The sequence below is a fragment of the Chlorella variabilis genome (genome assembly GCF_000147415.1).
Source record: "Chlorella variabilis unplaced genomic scaffold CHLNCscaffold_14, whole genome shotgun sequence".
In the NCBI taxonomy this organism is placed as follows: Eukaryota; Viridiplantae; Chlorophyta; class Trebouxiophyceae; order Chlorellales; family Chlorellaceae; genus Chlorella; species Chlorella variabilis.
Window position 1 is genome coordinate 388,701 of NW_005435074.1, and position 24,946 is coordinate 413,646.

Consider the following 24,946-nt stretch of genomic DNA (forward strand, 5'->3'; position numbering starts at 1 on the left):
CTTCCGCCCCTCCTCCTCCTCCTCCTCCTCGCTGCCGCTGCCCTTGGCCTGCCAGAAGTGGCGGCGGTAGAAGGTGTCGTAGTCGCGGTCTGCAGCAGGGAGGGGGAGGGGGGAGGGGGCCCGCCAGGCGCGGGAGTGGGCGTCGGGACGGGTTGAGATGGCACTCCCCGCACACACCCAGCCTCCCTCCAGCACCCAGCAGCTCAGACGGGGGCTCCCGAGGCAGTCCCCCAGCTGTGTGGGCGCTGCAGCGCTGGCGCGCCTGTGCGCTGAGGTTGGCGGCCCAACCTCCTTCACCCCAAAGCCCCTGCCTCAGCCCCCACCTGGGTTGCACACAATGAAGTCCTCCAGATCCGACAGGTCCTCGGCATCCAGCTCCCCGCCCCACCCATCCTCCGCCAGCATAGCACGCACAGCAGGGTTGCGCACATCCCGCAGGCGCCGCCGCCGCCGCCGCGCCGGCTGCCCCGCGGCGGCCGCGGGGGCCGCGCCGCCGCCGCCGCCGCCGCCGCCAGGCTTCTGCCGCTGCTGCTTGCCGCCGGGGCGCGGCTGCGCCGCGGCCTCCTCGCCTTCCTCGCCGCTGCTGCTGGGGCGCCCGGCGTCGCCATCTGCTGCCTCCTCCTCCTCCTCTTCACCGGCCGGCTGCCACAGCGTGGGCGCTGCTTCCATCGCTGCCTCCACGGCACGCAGCAGTGGATGGTCGGCGGCCAGCCGCAGGCACAGCTGCTCCACCGCCTGCAGCTGCCCCGCCAGCTGCTCGCAGGCCGCCTCCAGCCGCTGCGCCGGGGCCCCAGCCAGGCACCCAGACTGCAGCAGCCGATCTGCGGGCTCCAGAAACTGGTTGCAGACGGCCAGAACGGCGGCAGCCGCACTGGCCCCACCATATGCCTTGCTGCCCTCCTCCACCTGCTGCTGCTGCTTCTGCTGCTTGCGGGGTCGGCTGCCTGCGCCCGCATCCGCCGCTGCGTCGACCGCGGCCGCAACGGCGCTGCCTGCAGCAGCTCCCGCCTGGCACAGCGCTGCCGCCAGGCCGGCCATCTCCGCCACCGCCGCACCATTCCCAAGCAGCAGCGGCTGTTGCTCCCCCTCCTCCTCCTCCACCACCACCTCCTCCTCCTCGCTGTCCGCATCAGAGCCGCCGCCCTTGGCCTGCTGCCGCAGCCGCTGCCGCTGCTGCTCCAGCACCAGTAGCTGGATGGCGGCGTGGCAGGCATCCGCCGCGGGCACCACCTCATCTGCCGCCGCGCCTGCTGCCGCCGCCGGGGCTGCCCCAGAGCTGCTGTCGCCGCTGTCGCCCTGCTGCTGGGGCTCCGCCTGGGCCAGCAGCTCCTGCAGCTGCTGCCGCAGGCGTCCCAGCAGCTCTGCCGCCGCCGCCGCCTGCACTTCCCGCAGCGGGCTCAGCAGCAGCGTATGGCCGTGGCTGGAGTCGTCCCGAGGCCCCTCAATCATAAGACCCTCATCCTCCAGCCAGGCCGGGCAGTCGGGCGGCAGCCGTACCGCATCCGTACCACCACCGCTGCTGCCGGCGTGCTGCCGCTGCACCAGCATCCACAGCAGCGCCGCCAGCTGCGCCACCGCCTGCTGCGGGCTGCTGTCCGCGACCGCCAGGCGCAGCAGGCGGGCGCAGGCGGGCGCCAGCATGTGCTGCGCGGGCGGCGGCAGCAGCATGAGGCGGGTGGCCAGGGCGGCGCTGAGGTTGATGGGCAGCACGCGTCGCTGGGTGGCCTTGCCTGCGGGCAGCACAGGGCAGGCAGCCAGCAGTACCAACAAGGCATTCAACACGGCGGCCAGGGGCAGCAGTGGCGCCTGTGCCACCTAGTGCCTGTCGCCAGCAGCCAGCTGCACACCAACGGCCACGCCGCAGCAGCCCAGGAGCGCCAGGCCCGCCTGCCAGACACCCGCCCTGCCACAGCCGCACCTGAGCTGCTGGCTGGGTCGGCCGCAGCCTCCAGCCGCGCCTGATCCAGCAGGTCTGCCAGCAGCAGGGCGAACGCCTCCAGCAGCGGCGGCGCGGTCAGCCGGCTGCTGCCGGGCAGCCACTGGCGCCCGATCAGCTGCCGCTCTGCGGCACGCGGGAGTGAGCAAGTGCGCCAGGCGGGGGTGAGCGAGGGGAGCTGCTCGAGGAATGGAAGGGTGTGTGGTTGCTGTCCATGGCAGGCAAGCTGGCAGAGCAGCGCCGCTGGGCAGCACCGACAGCAGGTGACGTCTGCGGCGGCAGAGCGAGGGCTGCTGCCAGCAATGCGCACCCTGCCGGGCGTCGCACTGCGCTGCGCCAAACAGCGGCGACTCGCCCAGCGTGCGGTCGCCGCGCACCAGGCCCAGCAGCTGCGCCGACAGCAGCAGCAGTGCGCCGCCCGCTGGCGCGTCCTGCGCTGACTTGATGGCACAGGCCAGCTGCGTGGGGCCTGCGCACGGTACGGCAGTACATGCGGGCATGGGGACCAAGTAGCTGAGTTTGCTCCAACTCAACCAGGCCAGGCAGCCGCCAGGAAAGGTGCGCATGCAGCGGCGCAGCATGAGGCATCAGGGCGAGAGGGGCAGCACTGGCAGCGCCCCGGCAGCCCGCACCCGTGATGCCCAGCAGCGCATTGGCGCCAGCCATGGCGCCCTCCTTCCGAAGCCGCTGGCTGAAGGCGCGCAGCAGGGTAGCCGCCTGCTGCTGCTGCTGCTGCTGCTGCTGCTGCTGCTGCATGCCTGCTCCTGCGCTGCTGCCAGGTGTCGGCGCCGAGGCAGCTGTGCCCACGCCGCCGCTACCCTGCCCGGCCCCGCGCAGCAGCAGCCTCAGCAGCCTCAGGCTGGCAGCCGCCGCCGCGTCCCACGGCATCTTGCCGCTCGCCTCCAGCAGCGAGCGCGGCAGGTCGCGCTGCACCAAGCTGCCGGCGGCGGGACCCCCCAGCACCGCGGCCCAGGCTGCCTCCAGGCCGCCCGCCCGCCGCTGCTGCCTGCGCAAGGGGTGCGCCTCCTCGTCGTACCACTGCTGGTAGTCGGCATCCTGCGGGCGCAGCCCACAGCAGCAGCCCCGGAGCCAGGTCACGGCCGTCGCTCGCGGCAGAAGAGGCTCGGAGGGAGCACCCCCCATGCTCGGCACACCCAGCACCAGGACTGCTAAGCAGGGCAAGCATGCTAGCGGCACGCGGCCGCTGGTCAGGCCCGCCGCGCAGCAAGGCAGGTGCTGCCAGGCGGGTGGGCCGCCGCATGTCGACCGCACGCACCCCCAGCATCTCAGCCAGAAACTCCTTGTCTGCGATGTACGCCGCCCACATCTCCTCCTGCTGCTCCTCTGCACCGCACGCGCACGGCAGCAGCATGCGCGGGGCTGGGTGAGATCAGGCCAGCTGCGCAGCACATGCACACGAGCCGGCGCACACAGCGGCCAGAGGCACGCCTGCGCCACGCCACCACCTGTCAGGTTGCCGGCTTTGCTGATGATGACGCGCTGCTGGCTGCGCTCCTCCCCTGCCGCCACATCCCCGGCCTGCTGCCCTCCTTGCGCATTGTCGCCAAGTCCTGGCAGCAGCTCCTGCGGCTGCTCCTCGGGAGCGGCGGAGCCGCTCAGCTGCAGCGTGCCGGCTGCACCAGCTGCCGCTGCCGCAGGTGCGGGCGCAATCTGCTGCGGGGCGATCCGCTTGCGTGCAGGCGCTGCCGCCAGCTGCTCTGCCTGCTGCGGCTCCTGCTTCACGGGCACCACTACAACCCGCTTGCGGCCCTGCCGCTGCGGCTGCTGGCCCTGCTGGCTGCTGGCGCCTGCCGCCGGCGCTGCCACCTGCTGCTGCCCCGGCGGCGGCGCCTGGAACAGCTGCAGCAGCTCCTTCACCGCATCCCCGCTGCCTGGGTCTGCCTTCAGCCGCTTGGCAACTGGGCCAGCAGGGCCGCTCCCAGCAGCCACCCCCGCCCCTCCAGCGCCAGCCAGCTCGTGAGCCGCGCTGCGTGGCCGCCGCCGCCGGCTGCCCACAGCGTGGTGCGCCACCAGGGCCGCCTCCGCTGCCGCCTCGTCGTCCACAGCGCCGGCACCTGGTGCCAGGCCGCCGCCTGAGCGCAGCAGCATGCGCAGGCGCGCAGCAGACAGCAGCAGCTGGTACGCTTCCGCCGACTGGAGCACGCGGGCACCCCACATGGCCTGGTAGCATGCCAGGTAGATGGCGGCCACCCGCTGCGCCATGTCAGCATGCCAGCTGGCGCTGCCTGCTGCCGGGCTGCCGCCGCCGGCCTCCAACACCTCTCGCACCAGCACCATGCCCTGCGTCGCCAGCTGCGGCGGCACCAGCAGCAGCGCAGGCGGCCCCTGGGGCGCGCCCGGCGTCAGCGCTGACCGCTGCAGCTGCGCCGCCAGCCGCCGCATGCCCGCAACGGCGCAGGTGCTGCCGCCAGCCCCACCGCCGCCCTGCTGGTGCTGCTCTTTGGCAGAGGGGCTTGGGGTGGCGGCGGCGGCAGCTGGGCCTGCCTCTGCCTGCTGCACGGCAGCCAGCATGCGTACCAGCCGCTGGCAGGCTGGCAGGGAAAGCAGCGGCGCCTGCTGCCGCCGCCTGCTGGCGCCGGAGCGAAGTGGACCCGAGCTGCCTGCCTCTGCACACAGCCAGCAACCAGGGCAGCCTCAGCTGTCAGCACCTTGTCAACAAACAGCTCAGCCTTTGGCCGCCACCCGTGACGCTCTGCCGGCGTGGCCCTCACCTTGCTGCTGCTGCTGCTCAAAGCGGAGGCGGCAGAGCTCGCGGTGCATCCCCAGCATCAGCCCAGCCGTGTGCCTCAGCTCTTCCTCCGCCTCAAACGCCGCTGCGGCCGCCTCTTCGCCGACGCCCGCCGCCTCAGCCTCAGCTCCCGTCCCCACCTCTGGTCCACCCCCATTACCCAAGCCTGCCGGCTGCCGCGCCTGCTTGCCATCACCGCCGCCGTTGCTGCTGCCTTTGCTGTGCAGCTGGCTGTGCACGGCGGCGGCCAGGGGCTGCAGGGTCAGCATGCCATCCAGGCACACCTCTATGAGCGCCAGCGAGGCGCACACCTTGCTCAGGTCCCGCCGACTCAGGACAGCCTGCTGCTGCTCCTGCTGCGCATGGCGGGCCCCTGACGCAGCTGGGGGGGCCTGCGGCCTCCCCTCCTCGTCTCCCTCTTCGCTGTCGCTGCCGGAGGCAGCGCCTGCTGCCTGGCGCTGCATGCGGATGGCGAGCATGTCATGCAGAGCCTCAGGGTCGCTCAGCCTGCTGACCAGCACCACAGCATGGCGCAGCACGCTGTCACGAATGGGGCAAGGGCTGGGCCCGCTGCCGCTGCCGCCATTGCCACCCCCGACGCCCTGGCTCTGCGACCCAGCCGGGCTGGAAGCTGCTACCGACACGGCATGCTGCTCGCGCAGCCTGCTGCCGCCGCCGGCTGGCTGCTGTCGCCTGGGCGGCCGTGCATCCTCCGCAGCTGACTGCATGCTGGCAATGTCGGGGGCGTGGGGCGCGTTGCCCGAGGCGCGGCCGCTGCTGCCGCCCTCCTGCCGCTGGCTGCTCGATGCTGCGGACAGCTGCTCGCCAGCGGCATCGCCGCTGCAACATACGGTCAGCAGGAGGTGCAGCAGGTGTGGCAGCTGCTCCCGCAGCGCCACTCGCGCCTCTTGCCTCAACGGGTCGGCCAGCCCCGCCTCTGCTGCCGGGGCTCCTGCTGCTGCACTGCCGATGGCACCCTCCAGCTCCTCCCGCTGCGGCTCCCCTGCCAGCGGTGGCAGATCAATGCCGCCGCCAGCATGGAAGCATACCCTCAGCTGCTCCAGCAGCACCTGCTGCAGCACCAACGGCACCTGCAGGGGCTGCTGCGCAGGCTGCAGCAGCTGCTGGGCCCACAGGCGGTACACCCGCGCCTGTGTACCGCCCGGCAGCTGGGCCACCGCCTCCACAAACACCCGCGCCGCCGCCGCGTGCTGCAGCAGGTCGGGCAGGTGCCTGCGCAGCAGCAGCTCCCACAGCCAGCTGTGCTGCTGGAAGGCGGACAGCAGCTGGGCGAGCGCGTCCTGCAGATGGGTGGAGAGGCGGGCGAAGGAGCAGTGGTGGTGGTGGGGTGTGTCTGGGGGGGTGCATTGCCTTGTGACTCCAGCGCTGCCAGGCACACCTCCTTGTACACCTCCCCGCCCGTTCCCAGAGCCTGCTTGCCTTGATCAGCTTGCGGTCGTGCTGCTGTGTGGCCAGCAGCGCCGTGCGCTCCAGCAAGGCGAGGATGCCCAGCACCAAAGCGTGGCGGCTGGCGGCAGAGGCGGGCGGCGGGGGCGTGGCGCCTCCCACCCTGCGGCTGGGCGGCTTCAGCAGGGTTTGGGCCTGCCTGAGGAGGCCGTGCAGCGCCGAAGGCACGTCGGCGGCCTGCGGGAGTGGCCGTGGCAGGCAGGCAGAAAACTGCCAATGTGATCGGGTGGCCCGAGGAGGCCTCCCACGCAGGCCAGGCAGCCGCACGCATGCTGTAGCACGTGCCTACCGCAGGGCGAGCTCACCTGCAGCTGCCTGATGCGGCTGCAGACCTCCTCACTCTGCCCCTCCATCTTTGCGCTCCGCCAGCCTTTCCAAGCATGGGAGCGAGAAATGTGTGGCTCTCAGGATGTGGGGACTGGATCGAGAGCTGCCAGGTGTGCCAGGTGCTGAGGTGGCGGTCGGCGGCGTTTCAATCAAATTCAAACAGATAGAAGCGAGCTGAGAAGTGCATGCTTTTATACAATCAGTCAATGGCACAGAAGCTACCCAAAAGAGGTTGCCACCGGTGCAAGAGAAACCCGCATTCTGTCACGTAGCCGCCGGACAAAGCTCACAGCCCCACCACAGGCGCCAGCAGCTGAGCCGACCAGCCGATGACCATGCCCAGCAGTGCGAGTGTGCCAAAGTGGGTGAAGCCTCCCCGGTAGCGGGCCTTCGGGTCGCCGGTGCTGCACGGGGCCAGCGCGCACACCAACACAAAAGGTGAGGCAGGCAGGTTGGCAGGGCACCAGCGGCTGCACCACCCCGTCGCCTCCTCACTCCTCTCCCCTGACCTGTAGCCGTTGAAGAAGAAGATGCGGCCGACGAGCGCCACCGCCCCGGCGATGGAGGCACTGATGAGATACTGCAGCAGGAGGGCACACAGTGTTGGCTCACGTGGGTAAGGCGCCCAGAGGGTTTCACCCATATCCCCACCAAAGCACGCATGCCATTCCGAACGCTGTGTGCAAGCCTGGGCCCACTCGCCTTGATGCCGGCGGTGAGGAGCAGGGCATAGAAGGAGGGCAGGTTCTCAAGAGAGTTCTGCAGAGGCACGGGGAGGGCACTGTCGGAAGGCAGACCGGCACTGGCGGCAGGGTGTCCGGCACGCTGCAGCCTCCCCAGCCACTCACCTGGTGGGCGCGCTGCACGCAGTTGAAGGCCTGCACAGGGAGCGGTGGTGGAGGAGGTCAGGCCCGTGCCACACTGCGTCGCTGGAGGTGGTGCGACCCTACGGCAGCCAGGCAGCTCACCTTCTCATCCTTGTGGCCGGGAGGCGCGTAGAGGGTCGGGTATGTGATCCCGTACTTCTTGCGGGCTTGGCCCACCTTCATGCCCATCCAGATGTTCTACGCCGGGAAGGGAGGGGGGCGGGGGAAGGAGAGGCGGTGCTCGGTGGCGGCGGGCGGGAGGCGGTGAGCCCCCTGCGGCTGTGGCGGACCAGGGTACGATCCACCGGGGGCGGACTTGAATCGCCTTGGAACAGCGAATTATGCAGGCAAGCACTCTCCGAAGCTTCTGAGCCGCTGACATCACCCATTTGCTCATCCCGCTAGGTCTGCCCGCAACCCTGGCAGCGCCCGCCACTACCACCACGGAATACTCACGTGGACGATGATGCCACCAGCGAGCACCGCCAAAACACCACCATGGGCAGGAGTGAGCTCCATTCTGCTGTTGTCCGTTGAGCAGAGCAGACGTAGAGCCGGTAAAGGTAAGTAAGCAAATACTTAGCTCAGTTGACAACGACAAAACAAACAATGCAAACTCTGGATGCCGCACGTACTCATGTGCAAAGCACAGCGGTCTCAGCGTGGGGGGGGCGCCTGGCGACTGTTCAGAATGCGTCTTACATCCAGATGCGGCATGGTATGAACACAGGTCGCCGCCTAGTTGTCTGTCAGTTTGCGGGGTCTGCCCCTGCCGGTCCACGGGTCGGCGGAAGCCTGCTGGCCCACCGGCGCGCGGCCGCCGCTCCCCGCCGCCGTGCCGCCCCTGCCCAGCGGCGCCTGCCCGAGCATCTGCTGGAAGTAGTCCTGGGCGGCGGCCATACGCCGGTTTGTGCCGGCTGGGTTTGGGGCAGGCTGGGGCTGCTGGTTTGCCGTGTAGACATATACTGCAGCAGTGAAGCAGGCGCTGGTGTTGAGGGAGGGCTGTGCCGTGCCGCGCATGGCACACCGGCCCGGGGCAGGCGCCCCCTGGGCCGATAGGAAGATGCAGGGCAGCTTGCAGCCCCAGGCGCGCCCCGGACAGGCAGGGAGATGCACCGCAGCGGGTAAGGGGCAACTCACACAGGATGCCTCCCACCAGCAGCCCGCGCCAGCCAAAGAACATGCCGGCGGCCACCAGCATGAGCAGATGCTGCGGCCTGAAGAGCACGCCAAAAATGATAAAGTTTGGTAGGGCTCCCAGGTTTGTGCCGGTCTCATCAGGCACAACCCTACGCCGGTGGGGCAGAAGAGAAGAGAAGCGTGAGAGGCCGGCGGCAGCAACGAGACGCTGGAAAGAGGCCCTTCCACGCTATTGCGATACATCGCTCCTCTCCTCTCAGGGTTACTGTGCATGCACACTCTGACCTCCTAACGCTCCTCTACTCACCGCAGCGGCGGCGCACTGAAGTCGAAGCCAGAGCGAGGTTGAGCTGGAGGCGGAGACCCCGTGCCCGCCGCTGCCGCTCCCGCTGGCACCCCACCGGCGGCGGCCGGGCGGCGCCCACTCGTCACTCTGGGGTCGTCATCTGTATCAGCCAAAGCCGTGGGTTCAGCACCAAGAGCAAGTTACAGGCAGTGCACACTTCAGCAGGAGCCTGATCGCTGGTTTGGAGCACCTGCCACGATCTCCCCGTCTATTATGCGAACCATCGTGGCTGAAATACAGGGGGAAGGTCAAAGAGCATGGGCCAAATGAGTGCCACTGACAGTGTCCAGTGGCATCGGTAGGGTTTTCGCCTCGCAGATTGCGATCGCCGCCTGCATTGCGCTGCGACATTGAGCCGACTGGGTAGGGAGCCCTGACGAGACATGGAGGAGGAAGGGGCCAATCGTTGGGGTGCGGCCTTGGACCCCCTGTTGCTTGCGTTCTCCAGGCTTGCAAGCGAGGACCTGGCGCGTTGCAGCCTGGTCTGCAAGAGCTGGGCCGCGCTGCTGCTCTCCAGCGCTCCATGGGAGGCGGCCCTGCGGCGGGAGTACGGGTGAGCGGGGGCGGCGGTCGGCATCGCTCCCACCACTCTCCTTGATTGATCTGGCATGCCATTGGCCACCATGCCCTGCAGGTATGTGCCACCGCCGGCGGCGAGGCACCAGGCTCGGCAGCTGTTCATGGCTGCTCACACCAGCCGCCTCTTCCTCGCCGGCCGCAACATCCTGCCGGCCTGCTGCGCCGCCAGGAGCGGCGGCAGCAGCCGGTTCACCGCCCCGGAGCGCCTGACACTGCCGGCCAGCGGGGACGACGGCCCTGCCAGCGGCAATGCAGCCTCGGAGCTCGCTGCCCCGCAGCTGGTTCCCCACAGCCGGCTGAGCGTCAAGGCTGTGGCTGCCGGTGCCGACTTTGCGGCCCTGCTGATGTGGGATGGCGCGGTGCTGGACACACGGTGCCTGCCGGTCTCAGCGGCCAGCAGCAGCGGCAGCGAGCTCCGGGCACAGCAGGGAGGCCTGGACTGGACAGGCCTGTGGCGGCCTCCCTGCGGCAGGGCGGTGGCCGTCGCCGCTGGGGGCTGCTGGCAAGGTGCGGCGCAAGGGTGGCTACGACAGCCAGATGCACGCCTGCCTGCTGCGAATCAGAAAGAGGGCCATGCAAGGCCTTGGTCTCGCCCAGCATGGCTGCCTGCCTGTCGCCCAGCAGTCCTCCTCCTCCTGAGGTGTGGGGTCCCTCAGGCACCTGCCTTGCAGGCAACGGCAGGCCTGGTGGCCACGTGCTGGTGGTGACAGACCAGAGCACGGTGTGGGCATGGGGCGGCAACTGTGCAGGGCAGCTGGGCCTGAGCACCAGCGCAAGCCCACCAGGCGCCAGCCCTGCTGCCGCTGCCGCCGCCTGGGTGGCAGCACCTCTGGAGGCGGTTGACTCGTCGGCCGCCGCGGCCATGGGCCTGCCCACAGCAGCCGCATGCGGCGAGGAGCACTCTGTGCTGCTGAGCGCCAGCGGCCAGCTGCACGCCGCGGGAAGCAACGGCAGCGGAGCGTGCGGCCTGCCACTGGTGCAGCTGAGGGCTGCAGCGTTCAGCGAGGTGTGGCTGCCGCCCGGCGAGGCGGCCGCAGCAGTCAGCTGCGGTGGGCGCAACACCGCTGCCATCACGGCCAGCGGGCGCCTGCTGGTGTGTGGGTCCAACGAGCACGGCCAGTGCGGCGTGGGCAGGGTGGGAGACTGCTGCTGGCACCTGGCCGACATAGGCCCCAGCGCGGCGTGGCACGGCTTGCAGCGCACCAACCAGCTCAGCGGCGGCGGGTTTGGGGAGGCCGCCGCCGGGCAGGGCGTGGTGGCGGCGGCCTGCGGCAACGGCAGCCTCTACGCCCTCACGCAGCAGGGCGAGGTGTTTGCCTGGGGGCAGGGAGGCCAAGGCGCGCCCAGCGGCTGTGTGCATGCTCGCCTCTGCCCCTTCTGGCAGCACCAGATGCAGAGCTGGATGTGCTGCAGCATTGGCAGCGCTGAGGGCCTGATGAGCATGGCCAACCGCGGCGCTGCCCTTGCTGCCGTGCAGGCGAGCTGGGGCTGGGCGGCAGCAGCAGGAGCGTGTGCACGCCTTCCAGGCTGGCCTGGGCGCGGGATGCCGCCTGCCTGGCGGCCTCGTGCAGCGGCCGCTTTGCAGCGGTGGTGGATGGGCACGGCAGGCTGTTCACATTCGGGGCGGGTGAGCTGCCATGCTGCGTGCACGTGCCACCGACCTGCAATGCACCCGCCTGGATGAGTCGTGCAGCGGAGGCGGTGGTACTGCTTGCTGTCCACTCGCTGCGGACCCTCATCTCTCTTTAGGAAAGTATGGTGCGCTGGGACACGGCGACACCAACAAGAAAGCGGTGGGGAGGCCGGTCAAGGCGCTGCAGGGCATGCAGGTGCACGCGGCAGCCTGCGGCGCGGACTGGCTGCTGATCGTGGCCGCGTGGAAGCCGCCAGCGGGCAGGGCTGGCCGCGGCGGCGGCGCCGGCGGTGGCAGGAGGGCAACGGTGCAGACGGCAGCCCCCGCTGGCGAGCAAGGTGCCTCGCAGATGCCGGGAGAGCAGGTGGGGCTTCTGCGGAGCGTCTGCTCAGCCTTCAGCCAGCCGCGGCTAGCGCAGCCTGGCACTCCTGCTCCCCATGCTCATGGCTAGCCTGGCACCTGCCTGCCTGCTGGTTGAGCGCAGGAAGAGACGGCGGAGGGAGCACCGGCATGCGGCTTCAGGTATAAAGAGGTGGAGGCGCCGCCCTCGCCTAGGTCTCCCCGCTCCCAGCCCCTCTCTCCTGCGCCGACAGTGCAGCCAGCCACCCCGCCAGTGCCTGGACGCCGGCGCGGCAGCCCCTTCACCACATCCGAGGAGGCGAGCGTTGCCGGCCCCGGCAGCAGCGGCAGCAGGCTGCGCGGGCGCTCAGGTCGCGAGCAGCGCAAGGAGGAGCGCAGGCTTGCACGCGCCGGCGGGAGGGGGTGGCTGCCCGAGCCGCCCGAGCTGCCAGCCGCGGCGGCTCTGTCCAGGCGGCAGCGCTGGATGGCGGAGCCACCGGCAGCAGCCAGCGCCCCGTCCCGTCCAGCTGGCGACCAGGAGGAGGGCAGTGCCAGCAGCGGCAGGCGGGGGGGCCTGGATCGGGAGATGGCGTACCTGCTCAGGTGCCAGCTCAAGGTGCGGCTGCCCGCACAGCCTGCCACTGCCTCTCAAGCCGCACACACTTTATTCCTGGGCCATCTGTGGTAGGTGGCCACCGGCCTCCCCCGCCAGCCACCTGCCACCGACACCGGCCTCCCCCGCTGCCCGGCAGGCCTTCAGCGCCGACCCCAGCCAGCGCCAGCTGGTCTTCCCGCGCAGCTTCTCGGCCAGGGACCGCTGGCAGGTGGGGCCCCTGCTGCCTGTCCTGCCTGCCCTGCCGGCCGGCCTGCCCTGCCTCGTCCTATAGGGCCGCAAGGGGAGCTTGTTGCTTGCCTGCCGAGCCCAACTGCGCTGCACTTCTGGCCATGGCGCACCGCCCTGGCGCAGATACATGTGCTGGCGGAGGATTGGGGCCTGATGCACGAGAGCATCGGCGAGGGGGGCCGCAGGAAGCTGGTGGTGTGGAAGCCGAGCCGCTCACGCAGGTCGCTCGAGCCCAGCATGCTGGCCGGCGACAGCGACAGCGAGGATGGCGCTGCTGCAGATCCTGAGGAGTAGGCTGTCAGGTTCAATATCAACTCCATGCTGCATGTGCTGCATAGCTCACATGAGTTGGTTCACATGAGTGCGCAAGGACACGGTTCATCTCGTGCCCGCTCATGATGCAAGGCTTGCTGCCGACTAGGGCTCCGCGGCCGCCGCCGCTGCCGCTGGAGCCGCCGATGTGGGCGAGGTGGCGGCCGCCGCCCGCCGGAACTTGGTTGCAGGCGCGCCCAGCCGCTTGACGTGGGGATTGCTGCCCAGCCCCGCGCGGTCCCACTTCAAGGCTGGAAGCACCAGCGCCGCGGCGCCTGGCTGGCCAGGGCGCCAGCCCATGCCCGCCAGCATCTTGGCGCCTGCACATTGGCAGCTCACAGATGGGATACCGCCTGCCCTTCTAAACTCAGCGCCCCTCTGCCTTTGAGTTTGCCTTCACTTGAGCTGCCTGGCATTGGTGCTGCGCACCTACCGATGTTGTGGGCGGGGATGTCGGCGCCGCTGGTGCCGGGCCTGCCTGCCGCGACCTCCGCCGCTATGCGCTGCCTCAGCTGCCACTCCTCCTGCCCAATCGCCGCCCCTCGGTCGTCCTCGATCAGCACATGCGCCTTGCCCACAGCCAGGTCTGGCGGCGGCTCGCCGTCCTGCCACAGCGGGCCCAGCGGCTCGCCGGCCGCCACAGCCGCCATGGCAGCGGCATGAGCGGCATGGAGCACCGCCGTAGTCTGCGCGGGCAGCACTCCTGCCGCCGCCTCCCGCTGCTGCAGATCCAGCACCTGCGCCTTGACGCCCGTGAGGCGCAGCGAGCCATCAGCGCTGCCCCGCCGCTGGGTGAACACGCAGTCAAACACAGCGACCGCGGCCGTGCTGGCTGGCGCCGTCTGTGCTGGCGCCGTAGGGTGCAGCCGCCTGGGAGGCACAAATCCCTTGCGCTTCATGCTGTGGCAAAGGCGCCCTGGGCTCGGACCTGAGCTGCGGTTATAGGTTTGAATCGACACCAGAGGAGGAAAGCGAGTGGAGCTGCCCCTGCTGCTCAGGAACGGGCTGCTGGCCCTCCACAGATGAGATTGACATCACCAAACTGACTTCACAATGGCCAACGAGCTGCTGGCCCACATATTCGGGCACGAGGGCGCGGCTGCCCGGCTGGCTGGCGAGTCGCAGTGGGAGGAGGATGGGGCAGCCTTGGAGGAGGCAGACGAGCCTGGGCAGGGCAGTGGCGGCGACCCGGGGCTGGACATGGACGCGTCGCCTGAGGAGGTGGTGCGCCGCATCCAGAGCGCCACCCTCTGGTTTGTCAGCCAGCTGTGCCAGGGGCAGCTGCCCGACATTGAGCCGGTGCAGCGCGACGCCGGCAACCGAGCGCTGGCTCAGAGTGCGGCGGGCGGGGAGGATGAGGAGGGGGAGGTCGGCGGCGGGCCGCACGTGCTGCGCATGCAGCAGCTGACGCAGCGCCGGTCGCTGGTGGGGCGGCACCCGGAGAGCGCCGAGGCGGTGGCGCGCCTGTGGGTGCTGCTGGAGGCGGTGCACGAGATGCTGCTGGCGGGGCTGCAGGCCACCCAGCGGGAGCTGTGGTACCGCTTCAAGACTCTCGAGGTGGGGCAAGGCGGGCATGTGTCTGCCTGTCTGGGAGCGAGGGGTCGGCCAGTGGTGGGGTCTGAGGGCGGGAGCCTGGGAGCAGAGGTTGAATGCCGCGCCATGCCTCCAATCCCGGCCCATCTTGCGACACCGGCAGGTCTTCCGCTCGCCGCGGGACGTGGGCGAGGCGATCCAGGATGCGGTGGGCATGCTGCAAGTGCCACGCTCCGCGCTGGGCATCACCGCCAGCAGCAAAGGCCTGGTGGCGGGGCGGCTGGTGGTGCACGACCAGCGGGCGGGTGGGGTGCCTGCTGGCCCGCCACCTGGCTGCTCCTCCCATCTTCTGCAGCCAGCGGCAGAGCCCATGACTGGCCCAGCTTCAGCCACGTCCGCCCTGCCCTGCTTGGTCACACGCAACACCAGCGCACCCATGCCTGCGTGTGGTGCCCCCTCGCCTCCCAACGCAGGCACCGAGACCGACTGCGCGGCGCTGGGCGGCGCGGGCATGCAGATCCCGGGAGACATCGCCCACATCTCCCGCCACTACGCCTACCAGAGCGATGCGCAGCTGGTGGTGGTGGTGGAGAAGGACGCCGTGTTTCAGGTGGCTGGCGGGGTGGGCCAGGCAGGCAGGCAGCTGGTGGCGGAGAGGGAGTGGCAGGGTCAGCTGGCTGAGGGCTGGTCGGAATCGAGGATGGGGAGGGACAGAAACGAAGATGGGGCAGGCAGGGGCAGCTACCCCCTGCATCCAGTGCGTCATTGCAGCGCGAAACCGGGGGTCAGGCATGGCACAGCGCCTCACATGTGACCGTAGCACGGTGGGTGCCCCCCCGCCTCCCCGTGTGCAGCGCCTGGTGCAGCAGCGCTTCTTCGACGCCGTGCCCTGCATCCTGGCCACCGGCAAGGGCGTGCCTGACCTGGCAACCAGGTGGGAGGCGCGCTCAGGGTGCTGGCTGCTGCTGTGGCTGCTGCTGCTCAGGGCATTGCCCACCAACACTGCTCCGATGCACGATCGCCAGCCTGCCCCACCCCTGCCCCACTTCGCCCCGCAGGGCCTTCCTCAGCGGCCTGTCTGAGGCCTTCCCCGATCTGCCGCTGGTGGGGCTGGTGGACTGGAACCCGGCGGGGGCCAACATCCTATGCGTGTACCGTTTTGGCAGCGCGCGCATGGGGGAGTCGCAGCACTACGCGCTGCGCACGCTGGGCTGGCTGGGCGCGCGCTCCAGCCAGCTGCAGCAAGCGGATGCGGGCGCTTTCCAGGTGGGGCCGGGGCTGGGCTGGGCTGGGCTGGACTGGGCTGTCGGCACTGGGCGGAACCCTTGGGAGACCAGCTCAGCAGCAGGCCGTGCCCAGCAGCGTTGGGTGCCACGCATCCGCCCCTGTGCGTGCCTCGCGGCGAGAGGGCGACTGTTCGAGGCCGCGGGTTGCCTGCTGGGCCCGCGCCACAGCGGCTCGCCTCCCTGCTCCGTGCAGGAGCTGACGGCGCGCGACCGGTCCATGGCCGCCAACCTGTCGGCGGTGCTGCGCGGCGCCGCCCCCGAGTGGGCGGCGGAGCTGGGGCGCATGCTGTCCAGCGGCAGCAAGGCGGAGATAGAGGCGCTGGAGACGGGGGAGGGCGGCGCTGACCTGGCCGACCTGCTGGTGGGCTACCTTGAGCGGGGGGACTGCATCTGAGGGGCGGCAGGCAGGCTGAAAGGGGGGCACTGGCAGCGGGTCCGGCTGCAAGGCACTCTGGTGCCGGTGCTGGAAGTGGCCCCCGGTCTGCTGGTGGTGCGTTGAGCAGGGAAGATGCATTCTCAGGCTGTGAAAGGCCACCAACAAGGGACAGCAAATGTGCAGGGTAGCAATGAAAGGCGACAGGGCGCAATGGTGCATGTTGGGGCCGCGCTGCAAAATCGGGCCGGTCAGGTGGCGAGAAGGGGTGAAGGGAGAGAATAGAGGTAGGCATCAAAGAGATGTAGGGGGGCTGGAACGTTGGCAGGCTGGTGCTATTGGCACAGCGGGCGCGCCGCCTGCATGCATGGCCGACCTGGAGCCTCACAAAATTTCAGCAAGGCCGGCTTGGCGCCGTCACTTATCGTCCACGCTCTGCCAGCTGACATCGATGATCTGGCCGCCGGGGCTGCTGCCTCCGTCCAGCTGCACCACCTCCCCGCTGGGCAGCCGCACCGCGATGCTCAGCTGGTCGGCGGTGGTGTCGCCCTCCACATACTGCACCTGCGCCTGCAGGGGAGGCAGGGGAGGGAGGCGGGGAGCAGGATAGCGTCGCGGCGGTGCAGCGTGGCCGCACGTCTGCCACCGGCGAATGCCCTACCGGGGACAGCACAGGGCAACTGCACAGCCGCAACTGGCAGCACGGACAGATCGCAGAGCTGCGGGCCCACCTGTGCCACCCTGCCGCCGCCCGCCACCGGCATGAGCAGCGTCACCCTGCGGCTGGTCCTGCCGTTGATGATGGCGGTGGAGCTGCTCTGGGAGAAGGCGGCCCCCACCTGCACGCTGCCGCCCAGCTTCTGGCGCAGCTGGCTGCTGGACTCGATGACGCGTGCCGCGCGGGCCTGCGGGGGACAAGAGTTTGGGCAGGGGAAGGGATTGGGGCTGGCGGCAGAACGACAGCACGCCAGCGCATCCCCAGCACGCTGCAAACGGCGGGGCTGCCGGCAGCGCACCTGCACGTCCGCCACCTGCTCCTGCGCCTCCCGCAGCTGCTCCCCGAGTGCGCCGACCGCGCCCCTCAGCATCGATCCCACCGCCTTGCCCAGCAGCCCTCCCACCAGGCCGCCGCCAAAGCCGGCATCCTCTGCAGGAGGTGATAGGCACGTGTCGCAGCAGTGAGCTGCTGTGGGTGTTGTAGGGCAGCACACGCTGCGCCTCTCAGCGCCCTGCATGCATGCATCGCGTCTGCCTTCCCGCCGCGCTCCCCCACCTGGTCTGTAAATTTCCTCCCGCTGCCGCCGCTCGCTCTCACGCCGCGCCACACGCTCCTGCTTCTCTTCAGAAGGAGCCAGAGCCTCCACCGCTTTGCTGGCCACCTCGCTCACCGACTTGCCAACCTTCTTCACCAGGTCCCTGCAAGGCAGAGACCAGGGCAAGCACGGGAGTCGTTCCCAATCCGCCGGGCAACTGCTGCAACAGGGAGCGGAGGCACATGCCAGCTGGTCTCCCCAAATAGGAATCGGGACCTGCCTGCCAAGACCTGCGGCTTCCGCCGCAATCTCTCCCCAGCTCTTGTCCCCGTCGCTCTTGCTGGCGAGGCAGCGGACGGACAGGCGGGGTGGCGCTAGCGGGTGCAGGCGGGGCGGCGCTAGCCGGTGGAGGCGGCGGGCGGCAGCAATCCCTGGGCCAGGCGCAGGCGCCACGCGCCGTGCGTGCATGGCCAGGTGCCGGCGGCTGGGCAGGCGGGCGGTGGCCTGGTGCAGAGTTCGCGTCGACAAGACCAGCATGGACATAGGTCAGGCCTTGAGCTCGAAACTTTAATACGATCAATGTGCGATCAATGAGGCATCGCATTTTTTTATGTTTCGAGAAAGTGCCAGCGTGTCCTTCAACGCAGGTTTTCGGAAAGGGGCCTTTGTCACGTCCTGTACGCTCCCACGGATCACTAGAAGTGATCGGAGGGAGGGCGCCATCACGGCGGCACAAGATGGACGCGTTCCACACTGGTTTGCTGTTTGCTGCACTCAGGTGAGCCCTGGTGCCATTGGGAAAGCATGATCAAACCATTGGAAAAGCATGATCAAGCCTGCCGGAAAGCCAGCACCATGAATGACAGCCAGCGGCGGCGTGGCGGTCGCTGCCGGCAGGTCACGGCAGTAGCCTGGGTGGCCCCCGCCTGCTGCAGCGCCGTGTTCAATGGCTCTTTCGGCGTGCTCACCAAGCTGCCCAAGGCGCGGACGGTGCCGCCCTTGATCATGAACTACTGGATGGCCCAAGGCGTCGGCCTGTCCGGCATCCTGCTGCTGGCGGTGCCGCCTCGGGTGAGCCAGCGTGCGGGGCCGCCGTGCTGCTCAAGCATGACGCCCCGCTCAGCCCCTTCTCACCTCCCCCGCAGGTCTTCTCCTGGTGGGGCCTGCTCAGCGGCGCGCTGTTTGTCGGCTCTGCTGCCAATGCCGTTACCGCCATAGCCCTCATTGGCGTCTCGGCGGCCACCGGCGTGTGGTGCGGAGTGGCCGTCGTCGTGTCGTTTGCGTGGGGCGTGCTGGTGGCTGGCGACGAGGTGGCGCACATGGGGCGCGCGCTGGCGGCGCTGGCGCTCATCCTGGCCGGCATCGCTGGAGTCGCGGTGGCGGCATGGGTGGGCGGGGGCGAGGCAGACGGAGGCGATGCCAGAGAGAGTAAGCTTGATCCTTGTTTTTGAGCTGTGCAGTGAGGAGGGCAGCGTTGCGGGAGTGCGCCTGCCTTTCATTGCTGTGGGGCGTGCGTCGCCCCGTGCCTGAGCTGGTCCCTGGTGCTGTCGGTGCAGGGGCGGAGGGCATGGGAGAAAACCTGCTGGAGGGCGGCGAGGCGACGGTGGCAGTGTTTCCTGTGGTGGAGGAGCCGTGGCCGGAGCAGCTGCCCCCCACCACCCGGGCGCTGCTGGGCCTGGGGGCGGCTGTGCTGGCGGGATGCATCGGAGGTAGGCGGGTGGGCTGCTGCTGTGGGAGGGCACCGCTGGGATGGACGGCAGGACGGGCAGGACGGCCACAGCTGCCAGCAGGAGCTGCCTGACGACGATGCCCAGCGCCGGCTGCCGCGTGCAGGCCTCATCTTGGCGCCCATGCTGGCGGCGCCGCCCGAGGCGCGGGGCGTGCAGTTTGTGCCCAGCCTGGCCCTGGGGGCGCTGCTGGTGGCGCCGCTCTACACCTCCATCCTCACCGCCACCCAGCACATCACCTTCACGCAGGCAGGCACTGTGCTGAGCTCCGCTCAGCTTGGGTCAATGCTGCACCGCTGTTCCTGCCCAGTGTGTGCACCCCCCGACGTGGTTTGGTTGCTGCGTGCAGGCCACAAGCAGCCGCGCCGCGGGCCCCGGCCTGGCGGCGGGAGCCGTGTGGAATGCCGGCAACACGTGCTGCATCGCCGCCGTGACCAATCCGCAGGTCGGGCTGGCGGTCGCCATGCCCGTCATGCAGGCGGGGCTGTTTGTGGCGGGGCTGTGGGGCATCTGCCTGTACCGAGAGATCAGGGGGGCGCGGGCGCTGGCCGCCTACTGGTGCTCCGGCGCGGTGCTGGTGCTGGGCGTGGCGCTGCTGGCAGCAGCCAAGCGCGGCTGACGTCATGATGCAGCAGGGGCGCCAACCGTGCAGGGGGCATGCGGCCCCTGCCCTGTGACGGTGCAGGGCATGTTCATTTGCACGCCGCTTGTAACTTGAATGGTGAATGCGAGACGATGAGTCAGGGCAGGGCCAGGGAGTGCCGCCGGCTCGCCGGCGGCGGGCCGCGGTCACCGCACCGCGCCCGCCGCGCGCAGCTGCCGCGCCGGCTGCGCCTGCTGCGTGGCGGGCGCCAGCGAGGCGCCCGCCTGGCTGCCGCCGCCGATGGCCGCCTCCTCCATGCGCTGGTAGCAGAAGAACATGTCCAGGGAGCCCAGGAAGAAGGGGCGCACTGGGAGAAGAGGGGGGGGGGGCACGTGGTGTGTGTTTGAGTGTGAGTGTGAGTGTGTCGATGGGCGCGTGCTGATCAGGCAAGTGAATGTGTTGTGGGGCAGTAAGGGCTGCCCTCCCCGAGATGGAGGGGGCCCAGCGTGAGCCACGCCCCACCCTGCCCGCCCGCCCCCCAGCCCCCCACCCGCGTTGATCTCCATGGCCGCCAGGTTGTTGAGCTTGACGGTGATGGCCCCCTGCAGCGTGGCCAGCCCCGCCATGATCTTGTTCCACCGCGCCTTCTGCACCAGCTCCACCAGGTCCTTCACCTGCGGGCGGGGGTGGATGGGTGGGGTGCGGTGGTGTGGGGTGGTGGTGGTTGGGGGCAGGTCGTGGATGAATGCAGGGCTCGGGCAGGGTTGAGGAGCAGGGCAGGGCACGGCCGGCAGGCTATGGCATGCCAGTACGACAGCCAGGGGCACGCAGCCGCATGGCGCCCCGCGCCCCGTGAGCCCCAGCGCTGCCCCCCGCTAGCTCCCTCCCGCACCCGCCTCTCACCCGCGCCAGTTCATCCCCAAACACCTCCTGCGGCAGGTTGCCGTCTGTTCCCGAGGTGAAGAGGAAGTGGGCGACCTCTATGTAGTGGAAGGGCAGCGGCTGGAAGGCGGAGGCGTCCTGCCGCTCCAGGCCCAGCACCGCGTCCAGGTGCTCCACGCCCATCCACGCCGGCGCCTTGATGGCGCACCGCTTGCGCTTCCACAGCGTGTGCGCCAGCCACAGCGGCACCTGGCACTCGCGGTTGGGGTGGAAGGGGCCCCACTCGCCCTGCGGCAGGGACAGGTCCACGGTGGCTACTGTAAAAGCCCACAGTGGCCCAGGGCGGTCACCTGGCTGTCGAGCAGCTGCTGCGTGTCTGCCAGCTGAGCATTGCATCAGAGCAGGGCGCGGGGCAGGCGGCGGCAGCGTGGCACTCACGCTGATGCAGAGGCAGGTGCAATTCTCGGTGGGCAGCGAAAAGCTGGGGACGATGGTTATGAGCTCATCCTTTGCATTGAAATACATCTGCGTAAGCAAAGCAGCGACGTGGGCGAGCGTGTCCACAGCGGCGGCACAGCGGGCGGTGCAGCCGCCGCCACAACACGGCCCACCTCTTCCGGCGTGCACGGCCATTGCTGCTGCCTGCAGTATGCCATGCTGCTGCCGCCGCCGCCCCGCGCTGCCAGGTGCACGAGGGCTCGCTAGCGTTCGAATGGGAGTTCGACAGGCTGCGTCAGGCTGGGCGCAGATAAGCGATCGAGGGCGGGGGGAGGCTCTGCTGCGATTGTCAAAGGTATGCCTGGCAAGCTACGGCGCCCGCTGCTGCTGCAGCCGTGCAAAAACGGCGGAGGAAAGGCCCGGGCGCAGAAAAAGGGGCGCGCCAGTGGTTTGCTCTTGGCCGGCGCCTGTAGCTCAATCCATTGGACACTGCTTGCTCGCCTGAGATTGGACAGAGCCCTCGCTATCTACCCCGCCATCTCAGGGCATGTGTGCGGCCTCCGCTCGCCTCTAGAGCGGTGGCGGCATGGCCGCATGTTGAGGAAACGACTGCTAGAGCACGTGAAGGGCGTTCTGGTTGAAGGCAACCCCACTAGGTCTATCGCACCGCTGGGTGCGGAGCAGGCGCTCATGACGCTCGCAGGGGGCTGTGCGGCGAGCCCTGCATCAGCTGCAGCTCCTTTGGCCGCGGCGGCGCGCGTGCCGCGCAGCCCCAGCGGCGGCGCCGCCGCCGGCACCAGCGGGCGCCCGCCGCTGGGCGGCAGGTTTCTGCCGTCCAGCCGCGGGCTGTGGGCAGCAGCAGCGGGACCCGTGGGCAGCAGGCACAGGCGGCAGGGCACGCTGCCAGCCGTGGCAGCCTCAGCCGGCGAGCAGTGGCCTCCAGTCGGGCCGCCGCCGGGCAGCACCGTTAGCCTGCACACCGCGGTGGCGCCTGTGGTGCAGCCGGCAGCAGAGCCTGCGCCGCGGTATGCGCCCAGCGAGCACGCCCCCTTCGCACCGCCCATGCCACCCTCGGCCCCGCTGTACAGCGGCTGGCCTGCAGATGGCCGCTCCGGCGGGCAAACCGAGGCGCCGCCGGCCGTGGCTGCGGCTGCGGCTGCGGCTGCGGCTGCGGCTGCCAGCGGGCAGGTCAGCGTGCAGGGTACGGTGCAGAAGGTGACGTACCGCTCAGCAGACACAGCATACACCGTGCTGCGCCTGCAACTGACAGCAGCCGCCCTGCCACCCGCGGCAGCGGACGCGGCGGCGGATGGCGCGGCGGCCGCCGCGGCGGCACCGCCTGCGGCGGGGGCCGCCCCCAAGCTCGCCCGCGGCAAGAAACGCGTCATCACAGTGGTCGGAAACCTGCCGCAGGCAAGCCAGCGGCAGCCTCTGTGCATGCGCCGGGGTCGGCGGCAACCGTAAGGCGGCGGCGGGCGCAGGTGTGCCGCGTGGGCTTGGCTCACGCGCTGTGCCGTGCCGTGCTGCGCTGGCCTGTGCTGCGCTGCAGGTGGCGGTGGGGCAGTCCGTGCTGCTGCGCGGCGCCTGGGTGCACCACCGGCAGTACGGGGAGCAGCTGCGGGCCACAGACCTGTCTGAGCTGAGGCCGGCCAGCGACAGCGAGATGGTGGCGTACCTGGGGGGCGGCGCCATCCCGGGGGTGGGCCCCGTCACCGCGCAGGTGGGCTTGGCAGGGAGGGGGAGGCTTGCAGGGAGGGGGAGGTGCTGCTACAAACGCGCAAGAAACCTCCCCAGCGTCTCCCCCAGAGCCTCCCCAGAGCCTCCCCGGGGATGCGGATACCCCCAGCTGTGCGCCGGCTGCCAGTAGGCCTGGCGTCGGGCAGGCTCCCCTCCCTGCCTCGCCACCCGGCCATGCCCTCTCCCAGCCTGTGCCCTGCCCTGACCCCCCCGCCGCCGCCGCCCCCTCCCCGCCTTGCCCCTGCAGCGCCTGGTGGACAAGTGGGGCGCCGACATCGAGGCCAAGCTGAACAGCCGCTCCGCGGCGCGCTACCTGGAGCAGTGCGACGGCATCGGGGCGGGCAAGGCGGAGAAGATCAAGCAGGCCTGGGACGCAACCAAGGGTGGGGCGGGGGGAGGGGCCTGCCTGGATCTGGTCTGCCCGCCCGAATCTGGGCCCTGCCTGGCTGGCTAGCTGCACCTGCTTGGCTGCCTGCCCGGCTGCAGCTGGGCTCTGCCAGGCCGAAGCTGGGCTCTGCCTGTCTGCCTGGCTGGGGCGGCGGGCAGGCTGGGGCACGCGCCGCCTGCCCGGCCGCCGGTGGCGCAGCCGCTCGCGCGCCACGCCGCCCGCCCCTCTTTGTTGCCTCGCCATGGTGGCAAGGCCCAGCCCTACCCCCTACACCCTACACCCTAAACCCCTAAACCCTAAACCCCTCGCAGGCACCCGCGACGGCGTGCGCTTCCTGAAGGAGCACGGCATCCCGCTGCCGCTGGCGCAGCGCATCGCGGAGCGCTACGGGCCGCAGACGGTGCGGCGGGTGGCGGGAGACCCGTACGCCGCGCTGGCAGGCTTCGGGCTGCCCTTCAGGTGCGGGGGGCGGGGCGGGGCGGGGCGGGTCAGGGGCGCCTGCGTGTGGGCGTTGGCGGGGCGGCGCTGTGCATGCGCCGCGGGAGGCTGCTCGCCGGGCGCGGCGCGGCGCTGCGTTGTGTGTGGGGAGCGATGGTTGCGCCGCGCCGCGCCCCGCAAAAGCCCCCGACACCCCCCCACTTCCCCCCCACTCCCACCACCACCACCACTCCGCCTCCTGCCCGCAGCAAGGTGGACCTTCTGGCAGCCAAGGTGGGCGCCCCTCCCGACCTGGTCAGCCGCGCCGCCATGGCCGCGCAGCAGTGCCTGTCTGCTGCGGCGGCGGAGGAGGGCCACGCCTACCTGCCCTGGCACCGCCTGGAGCAGCTGTGCGGTGGCCTGCTGCGGGAGGTGGGGCTGCAGCACGCGCGGCCCTGGCGCCACCCCCAGGCATTGCACCTGGTGGCACAGCACATGCACGCCGCCGGCGCGCTGGTGGCCGAGTCGGCGGCGGAGGCCGAGGCGGCGGCGGCGAGCGAGGCGGCGGCGGGCACGGCCGCGCTGGGCCCAGGCGAGGCGGAGGCGGCTGCTGCAGAGCTGCCTGCCGCATGCTCGGCAGCGGTCGACGGGGCAGGGGAGGCGGCGGGAGGAGCGGCGGGAGGAGCGGGAGGAGCGGCGGAGGCGACGGCGGGCGCCGCGCGGCAGCACCCCGCCTTTGAGGGCGTCGCGGAGCTGCGGGCGTACCTGAGCGGCAAGCTGCCAGGTGGGCGTGCGCCCGTGTGGCGCCAGCCGGCTCTGGGGCAGTGCGCGCTGGCGCCCGCTGGCCTCTGTGTGCACGACAGTGGGCAGAACCTGTCGAGCCGCCCCCTCGCGTCCAGCCTCGCTCCCAGCCTGCCAGCCGCCTGAAGGCTCGCAGCCAGCCGCCTGAATCCCACGCGTCGTTGGCCTGCCGCCGCCCCGCCGCCGCCGCCGCTCCGTTCTGCCCTGCAGGCGTGTCTGCCGCGCTGGTCGACTCGCTGCTGGCGGGATACGGCGAGGGGGTGCTGGCGGTACTGGACGGAGAGTATCCGGAAGCTGTGAAGCAGCTGTGGTGAGGCGCAGGGGGGGTGGGTGAGGGACCGACAGCCTGAGCTGAGGTCTGCCGCGGGGCGCGCCTGCCGTGAGACCGATGGTGTGCGCTGCAGGCGCCTTCAGTGTTGTGTGAGCATGTGGGCGCGGGGGCAGGCAGCAGCGCCGGGATGCGTCCGGCTCGAGCGCCGCCGCCGCCGCCCTCCCCGCCCCCCGTGCAGCAAGTGCCGCAAGGTGGGGCCCAAGACCGCCGACAGGATCAAGCTGGCCTGGGACGGCGCCCACGGCGGCGGCGGCGGCGGCGGCGCGGGCGCCGCCGGCGACGCCTCCCGCGGCGCCCCCGTCGGCCTGACGATGCAGCAACTGCTGGAGGCGCCGCCCGACGTGGGGTTTGCCTGGGGCCCCTCCACGCGCTGTTTCTCCCCGCACCTGCACGCCGCGGAGCAGGCGGTGGCGCAGCGCAGCCTGCAGCGAGCCGCCGCCTACAAGCCCGCCACCCCCCGCCAGCTCAGCCGCGTGCGCAAGTGGGTGGCCGCCAACCAGAGCGCCACAGGTGGGCTGCCGCCCAGAGCGGCACTGGGGGCGCCCCTGCTGCCGCAGGGGGCCTGGGCGCCGCCGGCAGCAAGCACATGGCAGGCTGCGGGGCTCTGTCGCAACGGGACACGACAGCCTCTGCATCCTGGCACCTGCGCCAGCCCCGGC

The 24,946-nt window shown here is 70.6% G+C and overlaps 8 protein-coding genes across 8 annotated transcripts in view; 4 read left to right on the forward strand and 4 right to left on the reverse strand.

Annotated features, from left to right (window-relative positions):
* Window positions 1-312: 312 nt before the first annotated feature.
* CHLNCDRAFT_135579 (hypothetical protein) lies at window positions 313-6,505 on the reverse strand (the record flags this gene model as incomplete). Its single annotated transcript, XM_005846376.1, has 9 exons — window positions 313-1,730; window positions 1,919-2,062; window positions 2,247-2,405; window positions 2,569-2,992; window positions 3,213-3,280; window positions 3,403-4,488; window positions 4,669-5,986; window positions 6,255-6,329; window positions 6,458-6,505. The coding sequence occupies 9 exons, from the start codon at window positions 6,503-6,505 to the stop codon at window positions 313-315; spliced, it is 4,740 nt and encodes a 1,579-aa protein (XP_005846438.1).
* A 260-nt stretch (window positions 6,506-6,765) lies between these two features.
* CHLNCDRAFT_135580 (hypothetical protein) lies at window positions 6,766-8,546 on the reverse strand (the record flags this gene model as incomplete). The annotated part of the gene is made up of 7 exons (XM_005846377.1): window positions 6,766-6,883; window positions 6,989-7,059; window positions 7,155-7,238; window positions 7,328-7,357; window positions 7,448-7,543; window positions 8,153-8,310; window positions 8,486-8,546. 7 exons carry the CDS (start codon window positions 8,544-8,546, stop codon window positions 6,766-6,768), a joined length of 618 nt encoding a protein of 205 aa, XP_005846439.1.
* Window positions 8,547-9,214: 668 nt separating this feature from the next.
* On the forward strand, window positions 9,215-12,520 carry CHLNCDRAFT_135581 (hypothetical protein; the record flags this gene model as incomplete). The annotated part of the gene is made up of 8 exons (XM_005846203.1): window positions 9,215-9,384; window positions 9,466-9,917; window positions 10,082-10,762; window positions 10,888-11,037; window positions 11,160-11,407; window positions 11,642-11,998; window positions 12,135-12,206; window positions 12,350-12,520. 8 exons carry the CDS (start codon window positions 9,215-9,217, stop codon window positions 12,518-12,520), a joined length of 2,301 nt encoding a protein of 766 aa, XP_005846265.1.
* Window positions 12,521-13,591: 1,071 nt separating this feature from the next.
* CHLNCDRAFT_135583 (hypothetical protein) lies at window positions 13,592-15,751 on the forward strand (the record flags this gene model as incomplete). Its single annotated transcript, XM_005846204.1, has 6 exons — window positions 13,592-14,095; window positions 14,235-14,376; window positions 14,545-14,681; window positions 14,926-15,005; window positions 15,130-15,337; window positions 15,551-15,751. 6 exons carry the CDS (start codon window positions 13,592-13,594, stop codon window positions 15,749-15,751), a joined length of 1,272 nt encoding a protein of 423 aa, XP_005846266.1.
* Window positions 15,752-16,147: 396 nt separating this feature from the next.
* Window positions 16,148-17,526, reverse strand: CHLNCDRAFT_135584 (hypothetical protein; the record flags this gene model as incomplete). Its single annotated transcript, XM_005846378.1, has 5 exons — window positions 16,148-16,300; window positions 16,462-16,635; window positions 16,747-16,877; window positions 17,004-17,146; window positions 17,510-17,526. 5 exons carry the CDS (start codon window positions 17,524-17,526, stop codon window positions 16,148-16,150), a joined length of 618 nt encoding a protein of 205 aa, XP_005846440.1.
* Window positions 17,527-17,720: 194 nt separating this feature from the next.
* CHLNCDRAFT_135585 (hypothetical protein) lies at window positions 17,721-19,329 on the forward strand (the record flags this gene model as incomplete). Its single annotated transcript, XM_005846205.1, has 6 exons — window positions 17,721-17,761; window positions 17,919-18,054; window positions 18,129-18,411; window positions 18,540-18,692; window positions 18,817-18,968; window positions 19,060-19,329. The coding sequence occupies 6 exons, from the start codon at window positions 17,721-17,723 to the stop codon at window positions 19,327-19,329; spliced, it is 1,035 nt and encodes a 344-aa protein (XP_005846267.1).
* A 275-nt stretch (window positions 19,330-19,604) lies between these two features.
* Window positions 19,605-20,703, reverse strand: CHLNCDRAFT_17561 (hypothetical protein; the record flags this gene model as incomplete). The annotated part of the gene is made up of 4 exons (XM_005846379.1): window positions 19,605-19,660; window positions 19,844-19,967; window positions 20,221-20,463; window positions 20,614-20,703. Coding segments are annotated over 4 exons (513 nt in total), but the record flags the coding sequence as incomplete, so codon positions are not given.
* A 600-nt stretch (window positions 20,704-21,303) lies between these two features.
* The window catches only part of CHLNCDRAFT_58250 (hypothetical protein), a gene marked incomplete at both ends in the record, with an annotated part of 8,207 nt that continues 4,564 nt past the window's right edge, over window positions 21,304-24,946 (forward strand). The window contains 7 exons of the mRNA XM_005846206.1: window positions 21,304-22,005; window positions 22,163-22,333; window positions 22,598-22,733; window positions 23,050-23,197; window positions 23,425-23,939; window positions 24,167-24,266; window positions 24,466-24,797. Coding sequence (XP_005846268.1) covers window positions 21,304-22,005; window positions 22,163-22,333; window positions 22,598-22,733; window positions 23,050-23,197; window positions 23,425-23,939; window positions 24,167-24,266; window positions 24,466-24,797 — 2,104 coding nt within the window. The remainder of the gene's footprint in view (window positions 22,006-22,162; window positions 22,334-22,597; window positions 22,734-23,049; window positions 23,198-23,424; window positions 23,940-24,166; window positions 24,267-24,465; window positions 24,798-24,946) is intronic.